The sequence below is a fragment of the Carya illinoinensis genome, chromosome 11, assembly GCF_018687715.1.
Source record: "Carya illinoinensis cultivar Pawnee chromosome 11, C.illinoinensisPawnee_v1, whole genome shotgun sequence".
Classification (NCBI taxonomy): domain Eukaryota; kingdom Viridiplantae; phylum Streptophyta; class Magnoliopsida; order Fagales; family Juglandaceae; genus Carya; species Carya illinoinensis.
Window position 1 is genome coordinate 98,246 of NC_056762.1, and position 11,145 is coordinate 109,390.

An 11,145-nucleotide genomic window follows, 5' to 3' on the forward strand; every position below is an offset into this window, starting at 1 on the left:
CCACCGGTTCAGTTCGGTTTAGTCCAGTTTACCAGTTTAACGATTTTTTTTTTACCCCTAGTTTAGTGCATTTGAATTTTGATATATAATGATAGGCACACACACACACACACACACACACACACATATATATATATATATATTAAATTTCACCCCTATTTGGTACCCTAGAATAGAAATCAAATTATGATTTTCAAAAAATAGAGATTGTTCAAAATTTTCACAACATTATTGTTTGAAACTTTCACAACATTATTGTTTGGTAATGAATTAAATGATATATTTTTAGAGTTTATTAAAAGATTTGATAATTATTTCTAGTTAATAAATTATTTTGCAGATTCTTACCATGATGTTAATAAACTCGTATGGGGGATAATAAGAAAAAAAAAAGAAATTTATGTTCTATTTTTTTGAAAACGTGAATTCATTTATCATACCAAAGTTACAAATGTGACTTATCAATATAGAAAAATCTAGACTATAAGCCAACCTACGCATCTGCTTTGAAGTATTCACGTATACAAAGTGGCGGAAATTGTCTTAACTTCTAAACCTTTTCGAAGAGAGAGAGCACTCTGTATAAACAGAATGACCAGCCTCTCCATCCTCATACGGAGGTGGAGTATGTGACAATACTGTTTTGGACACTAAGTCCAAAAGCTTATTCCTAAAATATTACTAATAAAACTACATAAAAACTACACTACAAAACAAAATAACAAAACAATAGAAACACAAGAAAACCAAACACCGGCATGAGCCCGACAGCACACCCATCGCAGGCATCGGCATCCGGAGCCCAGGAACAACACGAGTACCCAGCTTGCATACGGACCACAACAACCTCCACTGTAGAGGTCAACCGTACGTCCATCGGCCATAACATCGTCTACCATACTCGACTAGCACTAGCCCTATGTCGTGTCCGATAAAAAAAACTCATCACCCCACTCGGTTTAAACAAGGATAATATAACAAAACCAGAAAATAACACAAAAACAGAAGGACAAAATACAAAAAAACAGTGGTGCGTGTAGAACAAAACCATTTTTAGAGGAGAGCCGACGATCAGTCGATGATCTCTTGAAGTCTTAGGTCCTGGAAAATCCAGGTTTTGAGTCGGCAGGTGGCTTCCTGGTGGCGTATGATAGCCACACTCTGTTGCAGTTTGAGACTCCGTCTTGTACGTGCGAGCTACTCTCCCCTCTGTTTGGCGCAGCGTTTGGCGACTTGAAGATTGGCAGCTGGCCAACATCCTGGTAGGGCATGTGTTGGTTGTCGGCGACTGGAAGCGACCCTGTCGGACCTTCCATTTATTTGCCTGAAAACACGAAAACAAACGAAAATGAAAAACAAGGAAAGCAGAAATTAAAGAGTAACGGAGGGGGAAGAGAAGAGGGGCCACCCCCGTCGATCGCTCTGAGTGTTGGGATTAGTACGGAGAGAAGACACAGAGTTTAGAGAGAGAACGGGATAAGAACGGCACCTTTTAAATTTATGTTCTATTAAATATAAATTTAGAATCTATTTTTTAATATGATATTGCAGTGCCACCGGACATGTTAGATCGAACGGTTATAAACGGTTAACTAGATGTTGGAGCAGCATCGCCCTTAAGAATTGGAACAATATACTGTTTTGAATATGAATTACGGATGACATTATGGTATTTTCAGTAATTCTACCCAAAAATGAGGGGTACATCCACTGTTAGTCCCTCTGCTCATCATTTATAAATGCTCCTTGGAGCTTATTCCGCCCTGTCTTTTTTTCTCTGTTTTGCCGTATCTCTCTCTGCCGTGCTTGATCCGCCGCCCAACGCCTCGACAAAGCAGAGCTTTGCATCCCTGGGCCTCTTCTACTGCAGATCTCTCTCATCTTATTATAGGTAGACCCAAATCAATTGTGTTTGGATCGATTCGAGATTTTGTTATTTCGATAGATCCAAAGCGTAGGGACTCTCTTCTTCCGATCTGGTCAAGGTATGACTTATAAGACGCCATTCATCCATATCTCTCGATAAATAAGATTTTCATCTCGATTATCTCATTATGGTTAAAATTTGCGTTTTACTGTTGATTGGCTTGCTCGATGACACAGCGACCTTTCTTCTGTGTGCTTAATGCGATCAATCTTCCAACATTTTATCGATGCATGTGGCCATTTTCTCAATAACCACCGCAAGCAATATTATGGATTTCAATATCTTTTCTTGTTCTTTTTTATTTCGTTTCTTGATCATTGCCTACTGTATATAGTTATAAAATCCAGATTGTTTCATTAGATTCCTTATTGAATATAAGTTATCTCAATCTCTTTTGTTATTATTTTTGGTTGTGGAGATTAGCGGTTGAGAGATGGCATCATCAACAGCCGGAAACACAGGTTGGTACAGGGGAAAAGTGAAAGCTGTTCCTTCGGGAGACAGCTTGGTTATTATGGCCATGACCGCGAACAGGCCTGGATTCCCACCTGAGAAGATCCTTACTTTGTCATCTCTTATTGCGCCAAGACTGGTACACCTTACTTTGTTTTGACGACCTACGCAACATTTTTTTGGATGTAATTCTTTCTTGTTTCTGGGTCTCCTTCAAGTCGTGCTGTTTCCTCCTCCTTGGCTTGGTTACTCTCCTTTTTGTGAAGGACGAGCTCGAATGCAAATTGGGTAGGATTGTGTCATGAGCATGATGCTAACATTTATACCAACTTGCGATTTTAATAATCTCCTGTAATATTTTGCAATTTTCTTGATATATTTGCACCAATTTGTTTGTAATCAGCTTCTTTTCATTATTTATTGGTTCTTTTCCCCTATGTGATTAGTTCTTGTTGATTGACATTTAACAGTTTAAAACACACATACATGATTGTAAAACTGGAACTTAATTAATCATTTTCAAGTGATCTGAATCTTTCGTTTCTTGGTACTTTTATTCTGGTTTGGTTAATACCGTTTTGAAACATGATTTTCAAATTGCACTTGCTGCTGACATGCTATGTCTTACATTTCTGAATTGTATTGCTAGGCCCGTAGAGGTGGTGTTGATGAGCCATTTGCCTGGGACAGCAGAGAGTTTTTGCGGAAGCTCATCATAGGAAAGGTGACTTTTGGAGATTATTGCATTTGCCATGGGATTAATCAATGTAGATTCTTTAGAATAAGCATATTGTTATATCTAATTCAATATATTTATCCTGCCAGGAGGTTGCATTCAGAGTAGACTACACTGTACCATCCATAGGGCGAGAATTTGGCTCTGTTTTCCTTGGCGACAAAAATGTTGCTTTGCTGGTGGTTTCTGAAGGCTGGGCAAAGGTCATATCTTTTTATTTCAACAGAGAGATATTGCTAAAATTTGACTTTTGATTTCTTGTGTAAGCATCAACTGAATCTTTTTCTGCAGGTCAGGGAGCAGGGTCAGCAGAAAGGAGAAGCAAGCCCTTTCCTGACAGAGCTGCGAAATCTGGAAGATCAAGCTAAGCAACAAGGTCTTGGCCGATGGAGCAAGGTTAACATTTCTAGTCCCTCCCTCCTTTTGTTTTATATTAGTTTGAATTGTTTCCATTTCTACATATATATGTATTGCCTATTATTTCTGTCCTCCCCTGCATTTGTTATTTGGTTAGTGGCATGATGTATGGTACTGTTTGCGTGATAACGGCAACACTTTGGGATTTTGTGTTGTCATTTAGATGACTAGGTGCTTTATTATTTGGATCATCTAGATCATCGAGGGAAAATAAGAAATTTTGTACCAGAAAACATAATATCAATATATAGGTATCAATGGATGGGATTGGTCTGGCATTTGATGTATACCTCCTGATAATTTGGTTTCTGATTTGTTTTGGAAGGGCTCTTAAGAAAATTGGTTGCTGTGGCTATGAGCACAGATAACGTTGCCTTGCCCTTGTGTTGTTCAATTTGAACCCAATCGGACCACATTAGGCATCTCGACTGTATTAGATTACCAGAAATCTGGTTGTTATTTAAGAGCACACTCCTTATGTTTGGACTCATTGAAGTAATTAGCCATGAGATTTTTCAAAATAAATAGTTGCATATTAATTTCTAAATTCAAATTTTGCTAGATCATCTACCACTGTCTCTGAAAGATTCTGTTGCGCATTAGCTTTAATTATTAAATGAGGGATTATAATGAGGTGAACACCAGCATAGAATTGCATTTATCTTGTTCAAGGAGATTAAGACATGGTCTCCTCATTTCTGATTGCAGGTTCCCGGTGCTGCTGAGGCATCCATCAGGAATCTACCACCATCTGCTATTGGTGATCCTAGCAACTTGGATGCTATGGGATTGTTAGCTACAAACAAGGGCAGGCCCATGCAAGGTATTGTCGAGCAGGTTCGTGATGGTAGTACAGTTCGGGTCTATCTGCTTCCAGAGTTTCAGTTTGTCCAAGTGTTTGTTGCCGGGATTCAGGTCCGCATTCTCTGCTTTGATTCGCATCTTTTCCACGTGGAAAATCTTGTTCTATTAACAATCGTTTTTTCTGGTATCAATATGCTTCCTGCTTATCATATCTTTATTTGATATTAGGCTCCATCCATGGGAAGAAGGGCCATAACTGAAAGTGCTGGTGAAACAGAGGTCAACACTGAAGAACGCAATGGAGATGTCTTGGCTGAATCTCGAGCCCCTCTAACATCTGCACAGAGGCTTGCAGTCTCAGCAGCATCATCTGCTGAAGTTGCTCCTGATCCATTTGGTGTTGAAGCCAAATATTTTACTGAGCTTCGCGTTTTGAATAGAGATGTATACAGATTACTTCTATAAGTTATCTTGTATACTTTTGTTTCTTTTCTTTTGAAAATTTCTAAATTGATATGGGTTTGTATAGGTTCGCATTGTCTTGGAAGGTGTTGACAAATTCAGCAATTTGATTGGATCAGTGTACTATCCTGATGGTGACATAGCAAAAGACTTGGCACTGGAGCTTGTTGAAAACGTATGTTCTTACATTTGGTGCTGCTGTTATCATGCGTGTGTGTGTGTGTGTGTTGATAAAACTGTAATGTTCATTAACAAATTGTAATGTCTGGTGCTTCACCTTGGCATTAGAGTAGCTTCTTGATTAGCTATATTGAGTAAGCTGGCATTAGTGTAGCTTCTTGATTGGCTATATTGAGTAAGGCTTCCAAATCTCTTTGCTGATTCTGTTTGAATGGTTTTTTAATGGTTTCGAAGGTAGAGGAAGATCAGCCTTTGTTTACTGTTCAACTTATGCCCAGTTATTTTCCACTTGAAATTTATAGCCCTAAAGGGGATGTTATCAAAGTGGCACAAATTTTGATTATTTGTTTGGAAGTGCTTCTGATTGCAATTATAAGGTTTGATTTGAACGTGCTCCATCTATATTGCTATAATATGCATATATTTCCTTTTAGTGCACAGGAATGATTTTTTTTTTTTTTTTGGGCTTGATTTAACTCATGGTCTAGATGTTTCTACCTGGCTGTTGCTATGAAGACGTTTTTAAAAAGATTTCTCTAAATGATAGAAAGTCTTCTCTCTCTCTCTCTCTAGGGTTTAGCTAAGTTTGTTGAATGGAGTGCAAATATGATGGAGGAGGATGCCAAGCGAAGGCTGAAGGCCGCAGAGCTTCAAGCCAAGAAAAGCAGGTTGAGGTTCTGGACAAACTATGTACCTCCAGCTACAAATTCAAAGGCAATCCATGACCAGAATTTTACAGGAAAGGTGGGAAGTAGTCCCAGCTTTGCTTATCTCAATTTATGCTTTATTCATGTTGTAAAATAATTGTAAACTGCATTTGAATTTTTCCAGGTTGTGGAGGTTGTAAGTGGGGACTGCATTATCGTGGCTGATGATTCTGTCCCTTATGGCAGTCCGTTAGCAGAGCGGCGAGTCAATCTGTCAAGCATTAGGTGTCCAAAAATGGGTAATCCTCGCAGAGACGAAAAGCCCGCTCCCTATGCACGTGAAGCAAGGGACTTTTTAAGGACACGACTTATTGGCCGACAAGTATGAACAGTACTTATTTCACCTTATTTTGGATATAACATTAAAATAATGTAATAATCGATTGTGTGTTTTCTTTTCAGGTGAATGTTCAAATGGAATATTCTAGGAAAGTGAGCATGGCAGATGGATCTGCAGCTGCAACTGGGACTGCAGATTCCAGAGTAATGGATTTTGGATCGGTTTTCCTATTATCTCCTATTAAGGTTGAGGGGGATGATACCCCATCACCTGCTCCACCCACATCTGTTAGCCAGCCTGGTGTGAATATTGCTGAGCTTGTGGTTGCACGTGGCTTTGGCACTGTTATTAGACATCGGGATTTTGAGGAGAGATCAAACTATTATGATGCCCTTCTTGCTGCTGAATCTCGTTCCATTGTTGGGAAGAAAGGTCTCCATTCAGCCAAGGATCCTCCAGTCATGCATGTAACAGACCTGCTTATGGTGAGAAATAATTTGATTGTGCTAAATTCTTTGCTCGCTATGCTATTCAGTACTTTTATTGTTCCTGTTATTAATGTGTTCATTCAGGCATCAGTCAAGAAAGCTAGAGATTTTTTGCCATTTCTGCAAAGGAGTAGAAGAATTCCTGCTGTTGTAGAATATGTCCTCAGTGGTCATCGATTTAAGTTGTTGATTCCCAAGGAAACATGTAGCATTGCCTTCTCATTCTCCGGTGTCAGATGTCCTGGCCGTGATGAGCCCTATTCAGAGGAAGCTATTTCACTAATGAGAAGAAAGATAATGCAAAGGGATGTTGAGGTATTTTTTACTCCGTAGAACCTGGTAATTTGTTCCTTGGTTGCTTTCCTGGCCTTGATAAATTTGTGTCTCCCCTGTAGATTGAAGTCAAAACTGTTGATAGAACTGGAACTTTCTTGGGATCCATGTGGGAATCAAAGACAAATCTAGCAGTTCCGCTGCTTGAAGCTGGCTTGGCAAAACTTCAAACATCCTTTGGCAGTGACAGGATCCCTGACATTCACCTTCTTGACCAAGCTGAGAAATCTGCGAAGAGACAAAAGCTTAAAGTAAGAAGCAGAACCTTCATTATTTTACTCATCAAAAAAAGAAGAACAAGCAGAACCTTCATTATCGTACCTCCACTTCCTCTTCCAATTATACCATATTGAGACTGTGTTGCAGATTTGGGAGAATTACGTTGAAGGGGAAGAAGTGTCTAATGGCGCAGCTGTTGAAAGCAAACAGAAAGAAGTGCTAAAGGTGATTGGAATACAATTTCTTCTAGTTATAACCTTTTCATGTCTTGTACAATGTTGAATGAAGTCCTGTTATAAATTTTCAGGTGGTGGTTACGGAAGTCTTGGGTGGTGGTAAATTTTATGTCCAGACAGTTGGTGATCAGAAAGTTGCCTTGATTCAACAACAACTTGCTTCTTTAAATCTTCAAGAAGCTCCAGTGGTTGGTGCTTTTAATCCTAAAAAGGGTGACATAGTCCTTGCTCAGTTTAGTGGTGACAATTCCTGGAACCGAGCAATGGTTAGTTTTTTTTATGAGTTGCATTTAACTCCAGAAAACCTCTCTCTCTCTCTCTCTCTCTCTCTCTCTCTCTCTCTCTCTCTCTCTCTGTGACTGTTCTTACTGACATTAAGAGGCAAACTGGGTTATTTGGTTTCCATATAAATTCCTTGTATATTAATTACTATGCAATTAAGTTGGCTTCTCCAGGCAATCTGCAGGAATTGCCATGGGGGAGTGCAAAACGAGGTTGCAAAAAGTGGGAAACTGGGGCCATGTTGGTAAACTAGCACCTTTTCGAAAAGTTTAAATATAAGTTTTTAGAGTATTTTTGTTTTGGTTTCTGTAAAAGTTAATTTCTTTATTGTGTTTTTTGACTTGTCACTGAAATCTTGGCAATAAGTGAAAGATGTTTGGTTTGAAGGTAAATCTTTTCTGAAAAATTTTGAAAATTAGACTTGACCAAACATGGCCTAGGCATCTTCTCAAAGTGGAACTGGGAAAGCCATGTGAAATGCATTTTGACAACAAACACTGTTGACATGTTATAGGAAACATGTTTAAGATGATAAATAGGGTTTTGTTGGCTGAACCCCCTGTGCTCTGTCTGTTTGGGGATTCACCCCTTGTGCTTTTGTGTTTTGAGGATTTACTCCTTTGCTTCAGCCCCCTTCAGAATTTCACCCTATCTGTATTTTATGTGTAACACTACCACGTGTGCAAGAGAAAGAATATGTTCGGTTTGGTAGTAGAGAATTTTGAGATGAGAATTTTGAGTTTTAAGATAAAATATTAAAATATTATATTGTTTTGAGATTTGAAAAAGTTCAAAAAAAAAATTGAATTATTTATTATATTTTGTATGGAGATTTGAGAAAGTTGTAATGATGAGATGAGAATTTTGAGTTTGAGATGGAAATTTTCAAATACCAAAATGAAGGTCTCATTTGGTCACACAGTTCAGATGAGATGAAATGAGATGTTTTGTTGAAAGTTGAATAAAATATTGTTATAATATAATTTTTTAATATTAATTTTGTTTCGAGATTTAAAAAAGTTGAATTGTTTATTATATTTTATATGAGAATTTGGAAAAATTGTAATGATTATATGAAATGAGATGAGATAATTTGGTTTTGTGTAACCAAATCAGCCCTAAAACTAAACTTTCCATTTGGTAGCGCTAGTAATGGCAGCGCTAATAACTAAACTGCCACATATTTTGGATGGAAAAGTTATCAGAAAATTTATAAGGACAGAACCACAGTAAGCAAATCTTTTTTTTTTTTTAATCGGGGAACCTCTCCAAGGCAAGGCCCTACAGACCTATCCCTGCAGAGTAAACCCTGGTCCTATGCACCGCACCCTCGGAAGTTTCCCTACATGGAACTAGTTAAATCGCTAGCTTTTCACTAAGGAGTGTGGCCCTATATGATTGTTTACATCCATGAGGTATTGAACCTTGGACCTTTGAGGGGAGTGATATCCCAAGACCAAGGCCTGTACCACTTGGGCCAACCCCTTGGGGTTCCTCAGTAAGCAAATCTTCAGAAATAAAAGCACAAGTGAATCCTAAGGGGCAAAACACAGGAGGGTTGGGGCAAAAGTGCTGCTATATATAATCTCTTCTAACATTTTTTTCTCTTTTTCTCGGTATTAATTGGCAATAGGATTTCATGTGTTTCATTGGCACACAAATTACCTTTTGAAATATAAGGGTCTTTGTGTTATGGGAGAAGGGTGATTTTTGCTCATTAATCGTCAGAAAGGTTAAAGTAGAATTAACATCAAGTCAAAGAGATATGAGCCTATTGTTGAGAATAGGAATGGTAGAATAGAAGAAATTTAGAATACAACTTGTTGGGGACCGTCTTAACTCTTTCATTTACCTTTCCTCATCTCGTTCTTCAGTTCCTTTTTCCTTTCTGCAGAAACATACACAAGGGTACAATTTACATGCTTTTATTTGTTCTTAATTTCTTCCTTTTGATCTATACAGATTGTCAGTGCACCTCGAGGTGCCGTGGAATCCCCAAAAGACAAGTTTGAAGTTTTCTATGTTGATTATGGGAATCAAGAGTTTGTTGCATACAGTCAGTTACGGCCTGTTGATACTTCTGTATCCTCTGCGCCTGGTCTTGCTCAACTATGTAGCCTGGCATACATGAAGGTTCCAAGCTTGGAGGAGGATTTTGGTCAAGAAGCAATTGAGTATCTAAGTGAGCATACATTGAACAGTTCAAAAGAGTTCAGGGCCATGGTTGAGGAAAGGGACACTTCAGGAGGAAAAGTCAAAGGACAGGGAACTGGAACAATTCTTCTTGTAACTCTTGTGGCTGTGGATGCTGAGATCAGTATAAATGCTGCCATGCTTCAGGTTTGACTTGTATTCCACTTCTTTACTTTGTTTTCCTGTGAAGATAAGAGGCTCTTGATACTGTTGTGGTATTTATCTCCTGGAAAATATGCAATTAAAAGTACAAATTTCAGCATTGCCATGGAAAATGCTGGTGAAAGAGATTTAATGCTTACATTTCGTTACTTTAGCTAACCAGTTCTACACGGTATATCATCTGAAAATGAGATATATAGTCACATAGGTTGTTGAAATCTTGAATTGCTGAGAACCTTTTCGTGACTTACCTTTTCCTTGTGGCTTCAATTATGAACAAGCTTTGGCTTATTCTTTTGCCCCGGACAAGTCAGTCTTGTGATGCTTTAGTTCTTTATATGTGATTGATGTTTCAAAGGCTGGACACTACCCATTTTGGGGAATTCACTCAATTGATTAGAAACGGAATGCTTAGGTATTGCCACTTACATGGCTTTATAAATTTTCAGGAAGGACTTACTAGACTAGAAAAGAGAAAGAAATGGGAGAGCAAGGAAAGACAATTGGCCCTTGATAATTTGGAGAAGTTCCAGGAAGAAGCACGGTCTGCTAGGCGGGGTATGTGGCAATATGGAGATATACAGTCAGATGATGAGGATGCAGTGCCTGCTGTTAGAAAGGCTGGTGGCCGGCGATGAATTTGATAGTAATGTAGCAACTCAGGCAGCCTAAGATGAGTCTAATTAGCCATGGTTGGCTGCTTTTATGCATACGAGAAAACAGAAGTGACAACAGAAACTCGCTTTAAATTAAAGTTTTGTTCGTGTTTTTTTTTTTTTTTTTTAATTTATTTTAGGTGAGGGGACGATTTTTTTATGCGTCTTAGTAAGGTGAATGTTATCGAGGTTCCTTGTGATCGTAGACAATTTTTATCCTTTTGAAGTTAAAAGTCCGTGTTAAAAAATTCAGTCTTTATAAAATTTCAATTTTCGTATTTTCATCTAGGCGATATAATTTCTGTTAGGGTTCAGTCTCCAGCCAGAAGCTACCATGAAAAACGGCATGACTGTGCTACTCCAGCTTGAGTGCTAAACATCAGGCAACCTCATTATGCAAACAAACATTACAACTGCACATAAAGTAACCATACTTAGGGTGGCAAGCCTTAGACAAACATACAGAACAGTTGACGAACATCAAAACCATATAGGCAAAACAAACATACAATTACAGCATGATGGGTTTGGTAGGCTTTGCCAACCTGATTGATGCCAAAGAGCATTAGCATTGGTTTTATTAAAGTCATCTTTAAAATTTAGTTAAAAG

At 38.4% G+C, this 11,145-nt stretch overlaps 1 protein-coding gene and 2 long non-coding RNA genes across 4 annotated transcripts; 1 reads left to right on the plus strand and 2 right to left on the minus strand.

The window, feature by feature from the left end:
* Positions 1-458: 458 nt before the first annotated feature.
* On the minus strand, positions 459-1,489 carry LOC122280928. The gene is made up of 2 exons (XR_006230093.1): positions 1,409-1,489; positions 459-1,324 (listed from the first exon to the last, which is right to left on the minus strand). It is a non-coding gene; the product is annotated as an uncharacterized LOC122280928 (long non-coding RNA).
* A 253-nt stretch (positions 1,490-1,742) lies between these two features.
* On the plus strand, positions 1,743-10,813 carry LOC122280926 (ribonuclease TUDOR 1-like). Of its 2 annotated transcripts, none has more exons than XM_043092063.1 (17): positions 1,743-1,985; positions 2,346-2,519; positions 3,030-3,104; positions 3,206-3,319; positions 3,408-3,512; positions 4,242-4,448; positions 4,566-4,781; positions 4,867-4,974; positions 5,553-5,723; positions 5,811-6,008; positions 6,089-6,451; positions 6,539-6,769; positions 6,850-7,038; positions 7,154-7,231; positions 7,314-7,508; positions 9,487-9,864; positions 10,329-10,813. In XM_043092063.1, exons 2-17 carry the CDS (start codon positions 2,361-2,363, stop codon positions 10,515-10,517), a joined length of 2,976 nt encoding a protein of 991 aa, XP_042947997.1. In that variant the 5' UTR covers positions 1,743-1,985; positions 2,346-2,360; the 3' UTR covers positions 10,518-10,813. The 2 variants fall into 2 exon arrangements, with proteins under 2 accessions (XP_042947997.1, XP_042947996.1); XM_043092062.1 differs by having other exon boundaries at positions 1,744-1,985; positions 2,351-2,519.
* LOC122280927 lies at positions 8,731-10,329 on the minus strand. Its single transcript, XR_006230092.1, has 2 exons — positions 10,131-10,329; positions 8,731-9,943 (listed from the first exon to the last, which is right to left on the minus strand). It is a non-coding gene; the product is annotated as an uncharacterized LOC122280927 (long non-coding RNA).
* Positions 10,814-11,145: the final 332 nt, after the last annotated feature.